Raw genomic sequence first — 21,463 nt, forward strand, 5'->3', positions numbered from 1 at the left:
ACACTCTTAAATATAAAATCAACTTATGAGAAGCTGTCAGGCATGAGCACAATTACTCGAGAATTTTCTAGTGCTTATGCTTGAGAGATTATGCCAAACAAAAGCTAGAACCAAGGTCATTCGCTTGTATATTTTTGGGTTAGAGCACATTACATAAAGACTATAGATGTTTGTCAATTTGCAAGAATTTGGTTTGCCAAATTCAGCAATTTTTTTGTAAATTACGGATTTCCTGCATCCAGCAACCTCATCACTATTCATTTACAAAGTTAATTACTGGAGTCTGGTGATAGGACAGGGCGGAGCCTCCACTTTCTCCTGCTCTTCCATACAAGACTTTTCTCTTAAATCCTGCCGCCCTCCGTCCTGCTCCGTCATGGTGCGAGCAGCAATGGTTTGGATGACGGTGCGTCCTTTCCCTCCCGCAGCAGCAACTGAATGCTTTACTTGAGCTGCGTTCTCTTCTTTACGGTCGCCGGAGATTCTTCGAGATTCCTCTGGATGCCTCCCAAATGAGGCCCAAATCCCCGACGATGAAGCATGTAGCTTTCCTCGTTCACAAGCTTTTGCAGGGGAAAGAGGAGATGCAGTACGAGACATCGTCCACCAACTAACCTGATCGTCGCGACAATCTTCTGATAGGCCACTACCACCCTCGTCTTTATATCGAAAACCGGCTTCATTACCAAAAAGCAGTGTCCTATCTCCGCTGCCTGATGCTAACATTTCCATGCTCTTCAAATCTCGATGGAATCCCTACCTGTGGCAAAGGCTTCACTGTGCTGACCCCACTGTCAGAGCATTAGGGAACATTGATATCGCATCGACTCTCGTCGTTGCCCCGTAGCATTCTTGAACGCCGACCAAGCCCCGGTGTCGTTCATCTGGTAGCGGCGACGCTGCTCTTTGTCTCGCCGAATCCCTCTCCTTCTCGCTTTCTCTCTCTCTCTCTCTCTCTCTCTCTCTCTCTCTCTCTCTCTCTCTCTCTCTCTGCCTCCCTCAAGGTTTCACCGGCCAGTGCCATGTTTGTCGGTGACCTTCTGTGAGTCTATTCCTCTCTCTCTCTCTCTCTCTCAGCGTAAAAACACAAACACGGGGACGGGACGGGCGTACAAACACAGACACACACATCTGAGTGTCTCCTAATGAAGATCAAGAGCAGGTTCCATCTATGCCAGACCGTAGCTGATGTTCTCCTCTTATACCTTTGCTCATCTATCTTTGCTCGTCAGTTGTTTGATGGAATGTTTAAGAGAAAGTCCTTTGAGATTTGAAAATTTTGGTCAACAAAATTTTGCCTCTCCTAAGCGATTCTACACCCTTGGGTAGGGGGCACGAGTTCAACAATCTGCCTCTCACCAAATGATATAATAATAATATCATTCTTTTCATGTTGAGTAAAGATATTGAATTTAAACTGTTTCGTGTTGAGGAAAGATGTTGAATTTAAACTGAGCTGGCTAAGTCCGGTTGAAAATCTATATTGCAATTCTTGTTCTTTAGAGGGGCTGTTTGGTAGATAAAACAATTTGTAACTGTTTCTTGAATCTTAAAGATTGAGAGAAATTCATGAGATACATAAAAAAGTGTTTTATGAATCTGTTGGAGCATATTTATGAAACAACTGCAGAATGTTCTCATTTGATTTTCATAATTTCAAGGACAGATAGTTAATAATGTTAAAATCAACTACAGATGATAGTCATGATGGATTGGTGAAGGTGGAAACGCATGATGTACTCAATGATGTCCTTCATGCATTGATCGCAATCGCAACGGATAACCATTTCTGTTCATGGCGGATGAATACATTTGCGTAATATTGGAAGAATGGGAAATGCTCTACTTTTTCATGGACGCAAATGGCGGGATTCATGCACATGACAGTAAATTAACATGATAAATAGCTACAACGAATGAAAATATGTCAAGATCGCTGGACTAGTGGCTATCATGGTCACGATGGAGATTCAGAAGGGTGACAACAGGTGGTGTTTCCACCTCACCATTAACTTCATGAAGATATTTATATATTATTGTTTGCTACTGCATATACTTGATATATAGTGTGAGAATCCAATCTTAGCAGCTCTAACAACTTCTATCAATTCTTTATGTTGAATGATCACAGCTAAGTATTTGATGAATTAAGAATTGTATTGATTATGTCAAAGTTGACAAGATTGAAAGGAGTTCCGATCTGCAAGATTCCTTACATTATCCACGTTTAAGGATGAGTTATGCTGTAGGGGACTAGTGTAACAGTTGGGGTTCAGGGCAGGTAATTGCTGTCAGCCCACAGTTTGAATGTCAACAGTGTCAACTCTCTTTGCTGCAGAAGAGAGATCACCTATGTGCAAGTAATATTGAAGCGACAAAATCAAGCATCTTATCTTGGAGGGAAGGGTCGAATCAGTCACTAGCTGCCCAACGATAGGTTTGGTGGACATTCCAACGCCAGAAAGCTAAGATATAGGCACGAGATGACACAAACGCTAAGGTAAGACTGAGTAGGCAAAGTTGCAACCAGTGAAACAGTAGGTTTCTTCATGAACAAAGGTAAAAAAGAAAAGAAAGAGCCAGTTTCTTGAGCTAGACAAGGTGAAAAGCCTAGCTTTCTGGGCGGAAACTTCCAAAAAGAGATGGACATGGAACGAATCTGAAAAGCTGGTGGATCTTTTAATTTGTGAGTCCGACTTATGGTGGGATGAGGACTCCTGCAGCTTCTTTTTTTTTTTTTTTTCATACGATGAGAAGATGGGTTCCTTTGGATCCACAATATTGCTCTTGGAAGGTTGCCCTTTACCTTGTTATGCATGGAGAATCATAGACAGCAGAAAAGGTCAGAGATTTGCCTAGGAGAGACAAACCACAATAAAGTTTTCCTCTCTCGCTTCTGCAATCTGTATGGCTCTAATAGCTGAGCCAGAAGTACAAACTAAAAGACAAATACTAAATTTTAATAACTGAAAAAAAAAAGAATACCATGTTTCCGTATCTCCTCAATATATACATATATACATATATATACATATATATATATATATATATATATATATATATATATATATATATATATATATATATATATATATATATATATATAGAGAGAGAGAGAGAGAGAGAGAGAGAGAGAGAGAATGTTCTATGACTATCGAATGCTTTCTAGTTTTCCATGCGGGGGCATGTTGTTTACACCACTGATGATCTTAGATCTTGAAAATGTGATCACTTTACAAGCTCATGCATATTGGCAACCTTATATCTTCATGGATAACTGATCCTAGTGAAGCAAATTAATTGCGGTTTTTCACAGTTTTGTGCATGCGACAAGTATACATCAAATGAGGGTTTGGGGATTTTTTAAATTTCTTATAAAGTAATGGCTATTTTAGATTTTTTATGATCCTTCTTTACCTTTTTAAATAGTTTCTTTTTGTATTTTAATGATGCGACTTTGGTCATTACGCTCTCACTCCGGTGCACAGAGCATCAAGGGATTCAGGATGCATCCGCTTATTTTCTGTCTAATTTCATCGAAAAAAATAACGATAACCAATCTAGATTAATTGAAATCATTGGAAAGCAAGGAAATTTTCAAGATTGTATCTGTTCTTATCGTTCCAATCATGGGCCAACAGGAAAGAACGTCACAGTTAACACTGCTTGTGAAGTCTTGAAGAGTAAGAAAAAGGTTGTCTAATAATAAAAATATATAAAGGCTAATAAAGTTCGAAGTTCTTCAAAGTGAATAATTTAATTTAAAATCCATAACTCCCAGATTGAAATTTAATTTAAAATCCATCGTGACCAGAAGTATGGTTGATATAAACAGATCTGAAATGTACAAACCCTGCTTTTCCCAAAATTTGGCCCGTGACAAAATTTTCCAAAAGTGATAAAAAGTCAAGGACTTGCAGAAGCTACGCGCTCATGCAGACGCTTCCCTTCTCTTTCGTGCTCCTCCGCTTTCTTTCTTATTCGTCGTATTCATCATCGGTCTTATTCTTCTTGTTTCGTTCTCGAATCAGCGTTTCTCTACTCTCTTTGTGGAGTTGTTTCGGACATAGCAGAGAATCAAGAAGAAGTAGGAAGAGAGGCAATGGAGAAGAAGGGTGGTAAGCAATCGGAATGCCCAATCGCTCTGGGTGATCACTACGACGTCCTGGAGGAGGTCTTCAAGCACCTCGACGCGCGTTCCCTCTGCATTGCAGCCTGCGTTTGCAAGCAGTGGAAGCTCATCTGCGCCCACGACAGAACCTGGGAGCACCTCTGCAACCGACTTGCCCCCGCCGCTGCCACCACCGTCTCCGCTTTCACCACCAACCAAATCCGGTCAGTCGTCGTCGCCATGGGCGGCTTCCGCCGCCTTTACCTCATGTGTATCCGGCCCCTGTTCGAGCGCCTGCGGCCTCCGCCTGGACGCAGCTCCGGCGCCGGAAAATGGACGAGAGAGCAAGCGCAGCTGTCTCTCTCGCTCTTTTCGATCGATTGTTACGAGAGACTCGGTTCCGAATTGAGTGAATCGGGTTCCACGTCCCCATCTCTGTCCTTGAGATTCCTTTCCAAATTGCAGTGTGAATCCGGTGGTATATGCTGCGCCGGTCCAAGTTTGTAAGTGGTAATATGTAACCTAAAAATTCTCTTTCTTTTTCTTCTTTTGTTTGGAACACAAAAGTTGCACTGTGATGACTTGAGATAGGACACTGAGAGAGGAAAGATCTTCAACGGCCAATCTTCTCCTGTTCATAACGAGAAAACACATTATGGGCATTCACTAAGATGCATTTGCAGTGGACTAAAACTTCTTAGTTAATTGATATTATAATTCCTTGGAGTTAAGTTGATGTAAGCTTGGTTAAGTATCCCTTACATTTGAACTTTTAACTGCTTCTAGCCTGTCAACGGGAAATTCATTTTACATTGTTCCTTCATTCATCAGGAGATCAGGGCGCTCCAGTAACATTGATCCCCTTATATATATATATATATATATATTCATGCATCTGTCATGTTGGACTGTGAAGAGAAGAGGGTGAGGAGCTGATGACAGAGGTCCCCAGGAGCAGAGTTCTGCATTCGGGAGTGGCAAATTCTATTCACGTGAACTCTTCAGACCCGAATATGAAATCTCCCGGACGAATCCATATCATTGCTTTATGGTAAATTTCGGATGCCTTTTGTTCTAAACCACAAAAGCCAACGACGTCGAGTCCATGCAAATTTATTGCTTCTGTTCTTTCCCTGAGCAAACAACAGTGTGCGTACAATAGTGGGCCCAACCAATACTTGCATCGCTCGAGTATCGGTTTGATCACCGATGCAGCTAGCGTATCGGCAGATACGTTTAATTTCGAAAATTTTTAAAAATGATGTAAATGATTTCTGAAGAAATAGAAAAAAAAATCCTATGTGATCAGACTTGCATCGTATCGATAAGAAGCCGATGCAACATCTATTGTGCGGCATAATAATCTATAATAAATTAATTGACCAAGGGCAGAATTTGAGTTCATTCCATCAGTGATCACTCTCAGTTGCATGATAATGGTAGTACTAGGGCAGCTGCAGTACCCTTTACGAATTAGAGGGTAAAGATGGAGAGGGCTTGCCCTTGGGATCTCCTACATTGAGGCTTTCTGGTGCGCAACAAAAGGTTGAAGCTTTCGGTGTCTAGAAGTGCCACTTTTGATCTATTTTGGCTTGTATGTCGGTGACCCTCATTTTGGGACAAAGAGTGTGAAAGAAAAATTCAAACATGATCCTTTACTAATCTCCACTCTGACCATTGCACCAACCTCATTGAGAATCCCAAGGAGAGACTTTACATTTAAGAAAATGAATGGAAAAAACTTGAAAAAATTCAAACATCTTTGAGAAGAGATAGATATAGACGTAGGAATTTGTCGAACGAATTGCACTCCTTCATATACGTCAGGTGTTCGTTGATGAAAAGGGGTTGAGGAAAGCTTGAACTCAATTCCTACAGTGATGGATATAAGCACATTCAAAATTCTTAGGGAGTTATACATTTGTGTATTGACAAGACTGTTCACTATTTCTTGAAGTTCGATCTCTCCCTCGGATAAACCATATAGTCAAGAAAAACCATAAACAAAAATAGAAGAGCTTGCCTTACCCATAAGAAAATATTTAGTAGTAGCCTCATTAGAGTGTACATCTCTCTTTGTATATCCAGATAATACGTAGGAGCTGAAACATTTTGGAGCTACAAAAATAGTTATTAAATTGTTAGCACCACTTCAACTTGTCCCTTAAAAGAAAAAAAAACATGGCTTTCCTAAATCACTACTTTAGCTAAGGATACAGGTAGATTAGATATGTTCGATTGCCAATCCCATTGTGAGGTCTTTTCTGGTTTGAATTCAAATAGAATTCAGAGCAAATTCAGACCGTGCAGTTCCATTCTAAGATCCAACAAAGATCCGAGCCAATTACATGTAAATGTCAAAAAAGGTCTCAGTCCGGGTCCGATGCTAAATCACATTCCACAACCATAAAGGCTGAGCACGCCGGAATCTGTACGGTCAACATAGTTTAACATCTTTTGTTCAGAGGGGGATAGTGAAACTCACAAGATGGGTAGTTAGTTTTCATTTCTCATTTTTAGAACATCAACTTAGTGTCACATAAATGATAAAGCCGTATTTGGATGGAATATTTCAACAAAAACAAACCCCCAAGGCATCAGAGGAAACGCTGGGCTTGGGATCTCCTGGATCAAAGAATGTTGGAGGATGGACGACACTAATAAGGTCAGGCACGGTGCAGAGCCACGAGAGAGGAAGAGAAATGTCAACGCCACGTGTAAACAAGTCCACCCGGATTCTCTGCTTCGAGAATCGGGATTTTGATATATCTACAGTTTTCCCTAAGGGAGAGCCCCTCTCTCTCTCCCGTCTTCTTTTAGTTCTTCTGCAAGTTCGTTCCTGCAAAGAGAGCGTGGATGGCTTTCTCTCCCACGCTGGAAATCTTCGAGCTGAGCAATGGCACCCTCCAAATGAAGGTCTCAAACTGGGGGGCTACCATCACTTCGCTCCTCGTGCCCGATTCGAAAGGTTCCCCCACCTTCTCTCTCTCCCTCGCTGTTTCTCTCTCTCTCTCTCACATTCCTGTTTTCGTCTTTTTAGGCAATATGGCTGATGTGGTTCTTGGATTCGATTCCCTGGAGCCTTATATTGTACGATCTTTCCTCCAAATCTCTTTTCTATTTCTCTCCGTGCATGAAGTTAGTGCTTCATTTGTCTAAAGTGTGTAAAAACCGGAACCAATTTGCCATTGTCTCCATCTTTGATTCGTCTGTTTTGGGCATGTCTTGATCTCATGCTATGCTGATTAAAGGAAGAAGCATCAGCTGACTTTCTTTCTTAGTTCAACATTAAAGTGAAGTTTGGTCCTGCCCACCTCTTCAAGGAAGTGGATAGTTCGTAACATATTCCGGTTTATGTGGATAAAGGGGCACGTCCATGCATATAATTGTGTTGGGGATCTAGGAAAAATGGAAGCAGTTTGATCTTTAGATACACAGGGAGCTGCACATGTTCAATGTCTCTGAATTTATCTCAACTTGATTATAGCTAAAATCTCTCTTCTGTCCATGTTATGTTAACTTCTTTTGGGGGGGGGGGCTTATGTGCTTAGAATGGTTCTTCACCATACTTCGGTTGCATTGTGGGAAGAGTCGCAAACCGGATCAAGGAAGGAAAGTTCACTCTCGACGGGAATCACTATAGTCTGCCCATCAACAATCCTCCAAACAGTCTTCATGGTAATCAGTTTTGCAATTTTACTTGATTCCTTTTTTTCTTGTTTAGAGTGTGCTATTCTTCGCTGCTGGCAGATATTTTAGTTTGGCAAATGAGTTATCTTATTCAATTCTTTATCTTGGTGCAATCTTGCTGTTTTATCTCTGGTGTCACTATTAAGAATAATTTTCGATGTTCCTGCCTTCTCAATGGGGTTTTCTTCCTAAAATTTTTTTATATAAGATGGATGGTTTTGGCTGTGCCAAAAAAATCTTTTTACTCGAGATCTTCGAAGTTTAAGCTAGGGAAATATAGCGCAAACTTGTGTTGTTCCCGGAAGGAATTGCGAGAATTATTATCTATAGTGGGAAACTTGTGTAGAAGTTTTTAAAGTGTCAATAAAGCAGAGAGCCTTAGAAGCCAGAAATTTTTTAACTAAAATTATGAAAATAAACCAACTTGATTTTTTATGGCAGTATCAGGATTTTATCACTGAGATACTTTCTGGTCATCAGTTTGAAATTAGTATCTGCTGCGTGCATTGGTGTTGTAAGTTCTCTAGAATTTCCACATATACACGCACAAAATCAATCAAAGATTCAGACGTGAAAATTGCTTAGTCTACTTGCTGTTCCAATGAGGTGAACTACCTGATGTGCTCTAGAGATTCCACGTATGTGCACATAAGATGTGAAAAGTTGCTTAGTATGCTTACTATTCCGAGAACATGAACTATGTATGTTGTGTAACCAAAAGTATATACAGATTTAAGCCTCTCTGATTTACATTTTTCTTTTCTTGTACCGTGTCAAACACCTTTATGTTCCCTGTTCTATTAGGAGGAGAAAAGGGTTTTGATAAAGTAGTATGGGAGGTGGTCGAACAGAAATCAGGTGATGAACCCTCCATTACATTCAAATATTATAGTCAAGATGGCGAGCAAGGTATTTTCCTGTTCCCTGCATTTTGTCCAACTTGACACCAACTTGTTAGGAGCTTCCTCAATATCTGATATTAAGAAACAAAATTTTGGCTGTAACCTATTGCATGGGATCGTGATGCTTCTGTAGGCTACCCTGGCGATCTCATTGTAAGTGCCAAATACACACTTGTTGGGAAGACAACATTGAGGCTGGATATGGAAGCAGTTCCACAAAACAAAGCTACTCCAGTAAATTTAGCTCAGCATACTTATTGGAACTTAGCTGGTCATAATTCGGGAGACATTTTGGGCCACCATGTTCAGATATTGTCATCTCATATAACTCCAGTAGATGAGTATACAGTCCCCACAGGTGAGATCATGCCGGTTGAAGGTTCTCCTTTTGATTTGAGGGATGAGAAAAAGATTGGGAGTGTAATCAGTCAGGTTCCTGGTGGTTATGATGTTAATTATGTGCTTGACTGTGGTGAAGAGAAGTCTGGCTTGAAGCATGCTGCTAAAGTCAAAGACCCATTGAGCTCAAGGGTGCTCAACATATGGACCAGCGCTCCAGGTGTTCAGTTTTACACGGGAAATTATGTTAATGGAGTTGTTGGTAAGGGTGGTTATGTTTATCAAAAGCATGCTGGACTGTGTTTGGAGACGCAAGGATTTCCAAATGCCATAAACCAGCCGAACTTCCCATCTGTTGTGGTCAAGCCTGGAGAGAAGTACAATCACTCTATGCTGTTTGAGTTTTCAGTGGAACAACAGCTGTAGGTGGCATCAACGATGTGTTAAAACTTGCTATCTTGTTTAGCAATATTCTCTTTTTCTCATGTTCTGTTGGCTATTTTCTTTTCCTTGTGGTCGTACTACTTTACCGTGGCATGTATCTAGCTTAATGCTACTGGAAATAAATATAGCGAAATAATGGCTTTTTCATTTTTCTTTGAATTTTAGTCTTAATGCCTCAGGCTGTTCATATAGCAAGCTGTAGTAAAACCTATTTCTCAGCGAGCTGCTTCCATCGAAATTCCCCGTTTTACCATAGGAGGATTCACACACCTGCCTTGGTAGATTGGCTGTTCCTAGAGACGATCATTAGAAGTTTCATGTTGTTTCCTCTCTATGCTAATATGCTTGGCTACATGGATAGTGTAGGAGTCTCCAGACTGATGGATGTCAGTCACTACTTTGAAAGCCGCAATGTTCATCCTTGCTGCAAATTTGAAGCTGGGTCCACTGCTGGGAGCACATTGAACTTCAGGGTAAATTATTGTTGGATGTCTACTTCTGTTAAACTTTCATTGCATCAAGTTTAATTCCTTAATAGTCCACTCACGAAGGTCGTGAAATCTGACTTAGTCTTCTGCTTTCAGGACTAGAATTTATAATTTTGAGGACTTTATCTGTTTCTTAGGTTAGTCTTGAGTTTTGTAGAAGTTGCATCACGACATAGACCAGCTGCCATCATCTAAAATAATTAGGAAATGAGGAATTGTACTGTCTTTTTCCCTTTTTAGATCCATAAATGGAGTGATTATAGAAGTCTAATTAGAATGTAGAAAGCTTTTTTGGACTGTGCGCCTATCCCAGATAAGATTCCTCCTTGATCTGCTGGAGAATAATTTCCTGTGCAGAAATTGCTAGGAAGTAGGAACGGATAGGCTTGAGCCAACTTCTTTTTATTTTTTTCCGAATAATGTTGCTGTGGGAGCAATTCACATAATGCACAGGCGCGCACAAATGTGGGGATATTGACATGTGTTAGCTGCAAAGTTAATGCCCCAGTCAAGGTGAAATAAAAGTTGATGGTTTAAAATGTTTCTTAATCATTGCAAGCATTCAAGGGCAATGTGCTTTAAGAAAGCAACTAATACTTTTCTGTTGATCCTTCATGGAACCATGAAATACCCATGAGAGATCTCTCGAATTCATTCTGCACATATATCTGTGATGAATGTCCTAACACGCGTGCACAAGCTTGTGCTTGCTTCGCATCATTATGCATCAGTTTACTCATTCCAAGAAAGCAACGAGGTGTGCTTGAATTGATCCTACTTCAGAGGGAATGAATCACTTCATCAGGTTTTCAATACCCGCATCTTCACACGTTTGAAGAATTGACCACTATATGTATAAGAATTTGTGGAATTACATGGATTTATTAAAATTAAAGATTATGTACTTTAATTGTGGAGATCAATAAGGTGGCATGTGTAAAGTTATATGTCCAAAAAAAGTGAATTTGGATGAGTATTTTGAAGAAATAGTATCTTCTGTATCATCAACTGAGTTGAACAACAGTTCATAAATCGCTCCATATAATTTTTTTATTCGTTTAGTCCATATATGCTGCGAAATATATATCTTAATGCTGCACTAGAAGCATATAGAGCATCTTTACCTGGGTCCGCTTTATGTGTCCATAGCTCAAGAGACCTATGATGCTAGACTTGATAACTCAATCCATGTTACCATTGTGGCTTGTCTTGCTATGTTCTTGTGCACTCAGTTATAACATGAAAATTTCAACGAGTCTAACTCCACAGATGCAGTTGGGTCATCCAAAAGTGCGGTTTAAGAAAACGCTGAAATTTAATGTGTATATCAGATTTAAATCACCAAAACCAGTGGATCTAAGTTGATTGCATCATGGAATACAATCTACATATTGGGATTTGGTTTCTTTAGGAGAATGTAATTCTGGAAAAACCTGATTGTGTAGTCGGACTTGTGAAAGTTAGTTGTGATCTGTCTAAATCGGCAGGTCGAACATACATAGTAACGTAGTTACGTAGGCAAACGTGACTGTGTGGTTGGACTTGTGAACGTTAGTTGGGATCTGTCTAAATCGGCGGGACAAACAGACGCACAATCAGTAGCTTATGGGCGCAAAATGTAGCCACCCTTACATACTGGAACTCGTAGTTATCTTTTGTGACCAACAAATCTGCACATCAAGATGCCAAATGATGAGCTTTCAAAGAGTTTGCATAGGCTGTTAAACTCTCTCTCTTAGTTTTAACTCTTTCTTTTTCCCCCTTGATATATATATATATATATATATATATATAACCAATTCAACTGAATCGGTGAATAGGCAAAATTCACCGGAATGTGTGTGTATTCATAGGCAATGACTGTTCAATCAAATTCTATTTCACTTTTTGGTCATAGCATGCTGTGAGCACTTTTAGGAGAACGCAAGAAATGCTTTGTAATGGAGTCGTGCTCATCCACGCTAAGCTTTTTAAGAATGCGTGTGGGATAAGGGATTTCGGGTATGGGTGGCCAACAGGGGTCCATAATGGATTTGACATTTGATTATTATAAGGCCCGTTAAAAATAAAAATAAATTTTTAATCATAAAATAATATATTTATTAATAATAAATATATATTATTAAAACAAAAAAAATATAAATATATATTTTTTAAACTTAAGCGGGTCGAACCGAGCCCGAAAAATGTTGGCACAAGCCCGGGCCCAACCGGGCCGAGCCGGCCCCGATGCCCACCCTTAGATTATTAAGACACCGTCACAATGGCAACGTGGATCTGATCCATCCCCAACCAATCCATTGCTTGGGTTCCAATTTTACTTGTCAACAAACCCCACCAATCATGTCCAACACTTCTTATCCTTCTACTACTTTTTGGGGACATTTTTGTATTTTTGAGCACCCGAACACATGTTTTGTGTTCAGGTCTCAAACATATAACTGTTTGGCTTGCCCTGGTAGGTGGAGTACATCATCCCAATTTGAAACTGTTCAACTGAGTATGGAAACTCAATCGGATTACTCACTGGATTTGGAGTGCAGTTTTGTAGCTCAAATCTGAATCACAGTCTAGAATCCAACTGAGGTCCCACCTGATAACAAACAAATGTCAGACATCAGCTTATGTTAACCGGATCCAAATCTGGTTTTGAAAGAAAACGTAATCTGATTTAGATAGAAACCTGGATCAGATTGCATAAAACCCGATCAAGTCTCATTCTATAAAAGATGAATGCGAGTCCGAACAGTTTACATCCCTAATCTTCACTCGTTTTAGTGGATAAGAATCCACGATCCATTACGACGTAAGACTATTGCCCCCTCTTTTTTCACTTGAAATTTCTTATTTAGTAATTTAATTTGGCATGAAAATCACCGACAAAATTTGTTGTGCCGCTCATGACAGAGCATATGCATCCATTAAAAAGAATAAGATAGGAAGTAGTTGAAATAAACAAGGGATTTTTTTTAAAAATAATCTCAATTATTCTAATAACTTCCCCATCTCTCTTTCCTTCTCTCTTTTACAGCAACACCATCATGCCAAGCTGGAGCTTTTCTCACGTGGTAGGAGCCACTCCTTCCTTTCCATATTGGCCCATACTGGTTTTTGAGAAAAGATTGTAGTTTTTGGTAATTTGAATTAGATTAAATAAAAAAACTTTTAAACCAAAAAAAAAAAAGAAAAACCCTGAAAAAGCAGGCTAACGTTGGCCCTCGCTTTTTTAATGCTTCCACCAAATTGTTTAATAGGAGACATGTTTCATTGCTTGTTTTAACTTTTTGTTATCTCTTTAGTGAAGGCCAAAGGTTCTCACTTTTTGTTATTCCTTTAGGGTTCAGAGCTGCTTTTGGTGCTTCAAGGTGACATTTCTACTAAACTTCGACTTGCATATCGGCCGTTTTATAGAACAATTAGTTGATGTCATGAGAGTTCGAAACAAAAACTGATTGCCAGCCAACCATTTCTTCATCCATTGTACCAATATGTTTCAAGTATACTTTCAACACCTTGTTCGGTGGAGCAAAAAATCTTAGCCAAGGAGTAATAATTCGAAAGTTTTAGACTTTTCATATACATAATGAAATGATTAGAAGACACTAAAAAGACACAAACATGAGGCACCAATATATAAGTAAATGGTTGGAGACAACAACCAGCATATAAATAAATAAATAAACTGTATGGGACTGTGTGGGCAACTGCCCGCACAAGCACCGCCACTGATTACATTCAAAACACTGAGTATGTCTTTCCTAATAGAAGGATGTATGGGGAATGAAGTTTTAGACTTCCTCGTCATTTAATATGTGTTTGATTGCCTTCGCCGTACAATGTTTACACCAGTGGCGGGGCTACTAGTGTGGGCACTTGCCCACACATACTCACGTAATTTGGCTTATTACATATTGGTGTTCCACTGCATTTCACTATACATTTAAGCGTCTAAATTTTTGAGTTGCTATGAAATAGTGCCTCTCAGCAAAAGAAGTATATGCTTCTGGTTGTACACTTAAAAGTTACATTAGCTTAGACAACAAGTGACACCTTACACTAGGGTGCATGATTTCAAAAGGGGACTCCAAATGAAAGACCGTCAAACTTCATTATAAGCTGCATTGCCAACCACTTTGGATTTACATCATTACCAAAAAAGCAAAAGCATAGAAAAATCACATTATTAAATGGCCATTAGGTGAACGTTAACCCTCAATTTATGAGGCAATAGAAATTCTTAACTTTGCATTGAATAAGTGGGCCTTGCACATTTTTGTAAAGTAATGAAAATAATAATAAAGGTGATATTGTACCATTTGGACTTCTATTCAAAGTTTTTACTTGCTAAAACATTCTCCTAATATAAAACACATCCACAACTCTCTCTCTCTCTCCCTTTTATTTTAATTATCTGTTTGTATCAGTCTGACTCGCTAAAGGGGTCCTGAAAGGCGAGATAAAGAAGCAAAAGCTGAATCAAAAAAGCAAAAAAGGAGAAGAAAGAGAACGTGAAGGATTCCCACTCAAGCTACTTTATGCTCTCTCTCTCGTTTCCTTCCATTTCTCGATCTCCCTTGCATCTTTCCTTGTCATAATCCAAGTGTGGCTAACGTATGAAGACCCAATCATAATAACTTTGGTACTCGGTTAATCTTATTAAGTCTTAGTTATTTGCCTATAGTATGTGGTAATCAAGGGTGGAACTGCCTCGAATTTGATTTGAATAAGCGAAGTACCGAACTATATGATACTGTATGTACATGAATCTGAAAAATGTAAAGAAAAGAGCTCATGAAGTGACGTCCATTAAATAAGCAGGTTGAAAGGAATTTGATCACTATTTTGTTGCTAGTTGCTTGGGACCAAACCCCTCGTTGGGTAGTTCCTTCTTCTTTCCCTTCCTCTTCCTTTTGTTCTCTCTCTTCATTAAACTAACATACAAGGGTTAGATCAATGCAGACACCTAAATATGCTCATTCAAATTTGAAAATAAGCATGGGAATTAGGGTTTTAATGGAAGAGGAGAACTTATGAGAAAAAAGATGTTCTATATTTTGATAGTACTGTTTTGATTCGAACATGGTGGACGGTGTCAGGGGATATCTTATATTAAACCATGTGAAGGAGAAGCTTATTGCTTGGACCTTTTTCGCAACTCTAAGGATGTGTTTGATTGCCCATGATTTAAACTTCTCAGGATTTGATAACTGTAGATTTATGATCAGACTTTCTCTTCTCTGATATTAAACCCTCCCCTTTTTGAATTCAAAAAGACAGAATAAGGATTTCAAATGTGGATCTTAAGTCAAGATCCACAGTTTGATAAACAGTCGTCGCACTTTTACCACATCAGCAAAGCATATCACATCATATCCATAGATTTTATATTTGAAGTCATCCAATGCTCCTTAAGGTTGGATTTGGTAGCCTTAGATTTTAGATACGAAGCTGCATAAAAAGTTATAACTTGGAAGATCATGATAGTAAATCTATTCTACATGTTAAAAATCATGGATTTAAGGTCGGATGGGACAGGTCTGACCTTAAATTTGTGGATTCAAAATCATAGGATCTCAAATAACAGCTGATCTCAAATCCACAAGAAAACAAACACAAACCAAGAGTGTCCAAAGAAAAGATCGAGGAGAACTGCTCAAATGTTTTGTTTCTCTTTCTCCAATTCTAAGATTCTAGGTCCAGCTAGCGGCTGGAACGCTCGGTTGGCAAGAAAAGCTGAAGTCATGCAGACCATTATACTAGAAAAGAAGTCAAAATGCACGTCGAGCAAGACCTGCTGCCAAAGTTGGACAGCTAGGATGACCGCCACTAAATTGAAGACAGAGCACGTCCACTGTATGACTTCCACAAGCTGACGGCAATAATATATATATATATATATATATATATATATTGCTCCAACTGTATCAGATGGCAGATCATAAAGCTGATGCAAGTCGGGCTGGGTGGTGTGTTATTTGTACACCTCAGTTTGATTCTTGAATTGCACTCTCTCCTACAAACATAGTAATGTTGATTTAGGTTGAAGATTGCTGTTCTTGAAACTGATATGACTGGTCTTAATCTTCCTTCTTTCCCCACCCCTTTCTCTCTCTCTGTCTCTCATATTTTGAAGTATAAAGGCAGACCGCAAGCCCTTCTTACAACTCTCTTCCTCCTGCCTTTCTAGTAAGTAGTAAGTATATATTTTTACGACAGATATAAATAAAGGTGGCGTTTAACTCCATGAATGTGCGTTTATTCGTAGCTGATCTTCTAAAGTATACATTTTGTAAGTTTTAAAATGTTTTGTAGATTAAGAAGAGTGAAGTACTTATGAAAATTTTGGACAGTTGATTTTCATGATGTTAAGTCGTAATTGAGCATCAGAAGTATAACCCTGTTGTTAAAATCAGTCATGTAAATAGGAAATTGCTGTTCTTTTTCAGAAAGGAAAAAGAAAAGTCCGTCGTTCATGTCTAGTGGTCATAATCTAGTCGCCTGTATACGTTCCTGTCTTTTGCGAGAGAGCTGACAATGATCCGCTGGTTCCTCGTTTGGTGCCGTCAAAAGATTCTACCACATTCCCCTGTGTAACGACTTCCTCCCATATTTTCTTTTTTGATCCTCTCCTGCCACTCTTCAGTCTCTTCCTCTTCAACAATCTCTCTCTCCCCTCTCCCTCTCTTTCTATCTCTTTCCTTTGTAAATACAGAAGTTGGCAGAACGATCATCAATGGCCGGCAACAAGTTTGCGACCATATTAAGCAGAAACACGTCGAGAATTACAGTCATCCTCGTCTACGCAGTTCTCGAATGGATTCTCATCATCCTTCTCCTTTTCAATTCCCTCTTCGCTTATGCGATCGGGAAGTTCGCCTCTTTTTTCGGCCTCAAGCCGCCGTGCCCGCTGTGCTGCAGAGTGGACCACGTGCTCGAGCCAGAGAAGAAGGTGGGGAGCTCCTACGCTGATACCATGTGCGAAGCCCACGCCAAAGAGATCTCCAGATTGGGATACTGCCTGAACCACGGGAGGCTGTTGGAGGCCTGCCAGACGTGCGAGGACTGCTCCCTGGAGCGGCGGTGCTCGCAGGGGAGCAGCCTCATAGCCTCCGTCTCTCTGGTCAGCCAGGTGGATGAAGGGGACGATAAGGAATTGCAGTGCTCTTGTTGTGGAGTTCGCTTGGATGATGGCTTTTACTCCAAGTATTTCTTCAGAAATGGATTGTTTAAACCTGCTTGGGACGTTTTGGAGTACACCAACAAGGGGACTTTGGTTGGTGAAGAAGAAGAAGAAGACGAAGAAGAAGAAGAAGATGGCGACGACGATGATGCAGATGAAGGTGAAGAAGAGGGACAAGAAGGGGACAATGAAAATGGGGAACAAGCAGAAGAAGATGATGATGATCAAGTTGATGCTGGTGTTGCTGATTTTGGAGATGATGGCGGCGAACGGAAAGAGGGGGAGGAGGACGACGACGACGAAGTGGTGGTGGTGGTGAGGGAAGAAGTGGTAAAGGCAGTTGATCAGTCAATTGAGAAAGAAACGAAAGGCAGTGAAGCTGCTTCTGCTATGGACGATTCTTCTTGCGATGTTATGCGCGTGGACTTGGAGTACTCTTGTGAAGAAGAGCGTGTAATTCCCGTGGAGTTGATAGATTCTGTGACAGAACAGAATGTGTTGAAGGAGAAGGCCGCCAAGGAATCAGATGATTGCTGTCATCAGCATCTGCTGGACGATCTTGGCGTCTACTTCCAGAGCAAATGCATCGGTAATGAATCGCCGGCGTATTCTCGTGACTACTTATCAGTTTTGGAGTTGGATGTCACTTTTGCCGAGAGTTCTGATCGGATAGATGTGGATTCACAGCAATCGCGTTCAGAGACGGTTGTTGCCGACCATGATGAATCCGGTGCTGTGGCCGTTGTTATTCCAACTGATGGAGATCGTGACGAGGAAGACTTGATTCGGTTCTCGCAGGGCCACGATCAAATAAACGGTAAGCTGGTGATCAGTTTCACCGTACAGAAGCCTAGCGTACTTTCCTTTTTGTGATTTTTGCAGGTTCGGTGAGACTTAAGTTTTTTAATTTGTTGATGAAGGAGCACCAGAAACAAAAGAAATTACTGATCTTCGAGAGAAGGTAGTAAGCTTTGTTGATGGAGTTATCCGTGAAGAGCCAGTGGTTCAATTCCAAGGATGTGAAGAGATCCCTTTGTCTGCATCATTAGACAATGACGATGATGATGCAGAAAAGGATATTGTTTGCAATGTTTTACAGGTTGAAGTAGATCAAGGTACATGAGATTTCTCTTCAGTGTAGGTTTGTTCTGTGTTTCTTTTTCATGAGTAAAATTTAATAAACTTCCACGATATAAACAGAGGTCGAACAAAGAAAAGATTCGTCCATTGGTAATGACAACTGCATTGCAGAAAAAGATGTTCTTTACACTGTTTCCCTCCCAGAGGAAGATCAAGGTATATGAGTATCCCGCAGTACTATTTTTTTCTTCTTTCTTCATGACAGATGGAAATCTGATTGTCAGATTCTCAAATAAACAGAATTAGAGAAAACAAAAGACTCTCCCTTTGGTGATGATAATGGTCATACACAAAAAGATGATGTTCGCATTGTTTTACTCGAGGAAAATCGAGGTATATTGGCGTTTTCCTGTTTTGCTAACCCATTCTCTTCTTTCAATATCTGGAAGATGGAAAACTGACACTGTTCTCGACATAAACAGTGCTAGAGGAAACGAATGATTCAACCATTGATGATGACAGTGGTAATGCACATAACGATGCTTCTAGAACTTCAATAACGGAGGAAAATGAAGGTACGCAAGGTTTCTGCTGTACCAGTAATGCCTTCGCTCCGTCAAAGATGACCATCTGATCTAGTTGTTCTGAATAAACAGAGGTAGAACAAACAATAGATCCGGCTGTCGATGATGCACGGAAAGATTCTTGTACTGTTCTAGTCGACCAGGAAGACCAAGGTATATGAGGGATTTCCTCTGTGCCAACTTTCATCCTTTTTCCTTTTTGTTGCTTTCTGCACGTCTGATAATTTCCAAATAAACAGTTCTAGAACAAGAAGCAGATTCAGCCGTTTCTGTTGACAAGGGTGACACAGATAAAGAAAATGATTCGCTCGCTAAGGAAGATGGAGGTATGTGGGGTTTCTCCATTATAAACTATTTTCTTTCCCCTCTCTGAAACAGATCTGGCATCATTTTCCAAATAACAGGGCTGGGACAAACAAGTGAGCCAGCTATGGAAGAAGTGGATTGCTGCCCTGCGTCTGAAATGGTGGTTGCGATTGAGAAGATGGAAGAACGCACAGAAGGCTTGTCTATTGCTTCTGAATTCAATGATCTTGACGAAGAGAAAGCACCTGATACGCCCACTTATATAGAAGGCATCCACACTCTGCAGAAACGATCAGTGATAGATAGGAAAGACTCGGGAACAGAGTCTTTTGATGGAAGTGTTGTAAGCGAAATTGAAGGTGGTGAAGCTGTAATAATCGAGCGATTAAAATCTGCCCTCAAAACAGAGCGCAAGGCTCTTAATGCACTATACGCAGAGCTAGAAGAAGAAAGGAATGCGGCAGCTATTGCAGCTAACCAGACCATGGCCATGATCACACGATTGCAAGAGGAAAAGGCTGCAATGCAAATGGAAGCACTTCAATACCAAAGAATGATGGAAGAGCAATCTGAGTATGACCAAGAAGCACTGCAGCTCATGAATGAGCTGGTGGTTAAGAGGGAAAAAGAAAAGCAAGAGCTGGAGAAGGAATTGGAATTGTACAGGAAGAAGGTTCTACGCTATGAGGCGAGAGAGAAGAGGATGGGGAAGAAGAAATCTAGGGAAAGTGCAGAAAACTTGATCTTGGACGATGAAGTTGGGAGGGGTCTGATGTCATCTCCATCTTCCAGCACATGGGACAGCGACAAACTCTCTGTGGATTCTGATGTTGGGGATGATGGCTCAGATGGCATCTTGGAGAGCAACCAGAACACCCCTGTTGATGTTGTTCTCGAATCAAGCAATGGGCATGAAAACACCAAAGAGTTGACTACCCTTGATGAGTCCCTTGCTGATTTTGAGCAGGAAAGAGATTCAATTTTGGAGCAACTCAAAGCATTAGAAGAGAAACTTTTCACATTATCTGATAAAGAGAGCACAATGGTATCAAAACACACAAATGGTAATGACAGAGAAATGGTTCCTGGAGACTCTGTTGATGAAGATCTAGAGGAAGCTTATCACGAGGGGATGAATAACGATCATGAACATTGTCATGAGGATGCTGACACTAAAGGTTTGCCTGGTCACTTTTCCAGTAAAAGGAAACGTCTCACTGACGGAAAATACACCGGTCCTAAGCCAAAGAGGCTACTTCCACTATTTGATGCCACAACCGGTGAAAATGGAACTGAAGAACAGGAAGAGGGGGATGGTTTCTCTCACTTAGATACCCAGTTCTCCGAACATGCTATGATCCAAGAGGAGGTAAAAGAAGTATACGAGAGGTTGCAGGCACTCGAAGCAGACCGGGAGTTCTTACACCACAGTATCAATTCTCTCAAGAAGGGAGGAAAAGGGATTGGCTTACTTAGGCAAATACTGCAAAATCTGCGTGATTTAAGGGCAGTTGAACTGAGAGCAAGAAACCTCGGAGATCCTATGCCTTGAATTCAAGTGATGTCTTCTTTAACTCTATATATTGGTACGACCTCTATCTTTGGTCCGTCTTACATTCAGAAGAATTGTTTTGCATCATCATGGTAAATAGGGACACACATTTTGCTGCAAAATTAGTGTTAATCAGTCCATATAATATTTCTGTTGGTTGATGCAGGCTGGTGATGAAGTAACACTCGGTGCCTGATTGGTTGGTAGGGTAGCAACAAAGGGGAGGGAGGTTTTTAGATCAAAGAGGCATTTTGTTAATGGTGCCTCCAACAAGGTGATATTTCCTCCTTACACAGTTTCAGTTCAACCTTTTTGTCTACCAGAACTCTTCATCTTCTTTTATATTTTTCTGGAGCCCATAGTTTTTTGTTTGGGTGTATTAGTAAAGACCCACCCATCTTTCAAGGTGAAAGGTGAAAACGAGCCATGAGAGAACTGGTTCCACCATCCTCTCTGTCTCCATCTCGGTGGAATACTGGCCCAGAGCTGGAAGCACCACAAAAAATTCCAGTGCCAGCCTACGTAAAACCAAATAGGTAGTGACATTAGAGTTTGTGAGTGTAAAAAGAGAGAGGATTTCCTCTTGACGTTAGTTTTGGTTGTGGTAGTTTATTTTTTGTTCTTTCATGACCTGTGGCTCCTTAGTCTATTCTGCTAGCAACTGTTCTCCTTCGCAGGAAAGAAAGTTGAGCAGATTTGATACTTTTGTATGTTTGGAAGTGGTCATCTGCTGTAAAAAGAATTTTATTAATTTTGTGTAAAAGTGAGTTTGTTGCTTGTTTGCCAA

General features: G+C 40.3%; 3 protein-coding genes across 3 annotated transcripts; all 3 read left to right on the forward strand.

Moving 5' to 3' along the window:
- Positions 1-3,892: 3,892 nt before the first annotated feature.
- LOC116263203 (F-box protein SNE-like) lies at positions 3,893-4,791 on the forward strand. The gene has a single exon (XM_031642841.2). It carries the CDS (start codon positions 4,103-4,105, stop codon positions 4,616-4,618), a length of 516 nt encoding a protein of 171 aa, XP_031498701.1. The 5' UTR covers positions 3,893-4,102; the 3' UTR covers positions 4,619-4,791.
- Positions 4,792-6,884: 2,093 nt separating this feature from the next.
- On the forward strand, positions 6,885-9,645 carry LOC116261788 (uncharacterized). Its single transcript, XM_031640644.2, has 5 exons — positions 6,885-7,079; positions 7,152-7,201; positions 7,663-7,789; positions 8,606-8,710; positions 8,837-9,645. Exons 1-5 carry the CDS (start codon positions 6,968-6,970, stop codon positions 9,466-9,468), a joined length of 1,026 nt encoding a protein of 341 aa, XP_031496504.1. The 5' UTR covers positions 6,885-6,967; the 3' UTR covers positions 9,469-9,645.
- A 6,832-nt stretch (positions 9,646-16,477) lies between these two features.
- Positions 16,478-21,463, forward strand: LOC116262569 (myosin-binding protein 3-like). Its single transcript, XM_031642045.2, has 9 exons — positions 16,478-17,971; positions 18,075-18,269; positions 18,355-18,450; positions 18,535-18,627; positions 18,717-18,809; positions 18,891-18,971; positions 19,058-19,144; positions 19,223-20,710; positions 20,843-21,463. The coding sequence occupies exons 1-8, from the start codon at positions 16,708-16,710 to the stop codon at positions 20,674-20,676; spliced, it is 3,363 nt and encodes a 1,120-aa protein (XP_031497905.1). The 5' UTR covers positions 16,478-16,707; the 3' UTR covers positions 20,677-20,710; positions 20,843-21,463.

This window comes from Nymphaea colorata, chromosome 10 (genome assembly GCF_008831285.2).
Source record: "Nymphaea colorata isolate Beijing-Zhang1983 chromosome 10, ASM883128v2, whole genome shotgun sequence".
NCBI classification, from domain to species: domain Eukaryota; kingdom Viridiplantae; phylum Streptophyta; class Magnoliopsida; order Nymphaeales; family Nymphaeaceae; genus Nymphaea; species Nymphaea colorata.

Bases quoted from the DNA above. Each gene is read 5' to 3' on its own strand.
- LOC116263203 (XM_031642841.2), top strand. From the start codon at position 4,103: ATGGAGAAGAAGGGTGGTAAGCAATCGGAATGCCCAATCGCTCTGGGT.
- LOC116261788 (XM_031640644.2), top strand. From the start codon at position 6,968: ATGGCTTTCTCTCCCACGCTGGAAATCTTCGAGCTGAGCAATGGCACC. The intron at 7,790-8,605 runs GTAATCAGTTTT...CTGTTCTATTAG, and splicing joins TCCTCCAAACAGTCTTCATG to GAGGAGAAAAGGGTTTTGAT. The intron at 8,711-8,836 runs GTATTTTCCTGT...ATGCTTCTGTAG, and splicing joins TAGTCAAGATGGCGAGCAAG to GCTACCCTGGCGATCTCATT.
- LOC116262569 (XM_031642045.2), top strand. From the start codon at position 16,708: ATGGCCGGCAACAAGTTTGCGACCATATTAAGCAGAAACACGTCGAGA. The intron at 18,451-18,534 runs GTATATGAGTAT...TCAAATAAACAG, and splicing joins CCTCCCAGAGGAAGATCAAG to AATTAGAGAAAACAAAAGAC. The intron at 18,628-18,716 runs GTATATTGGCGT...CGACATAAACAG, and splicing joins TTTACTCGAGGAAAATCGAG to TGCTAGAGGAAACGAATGAT.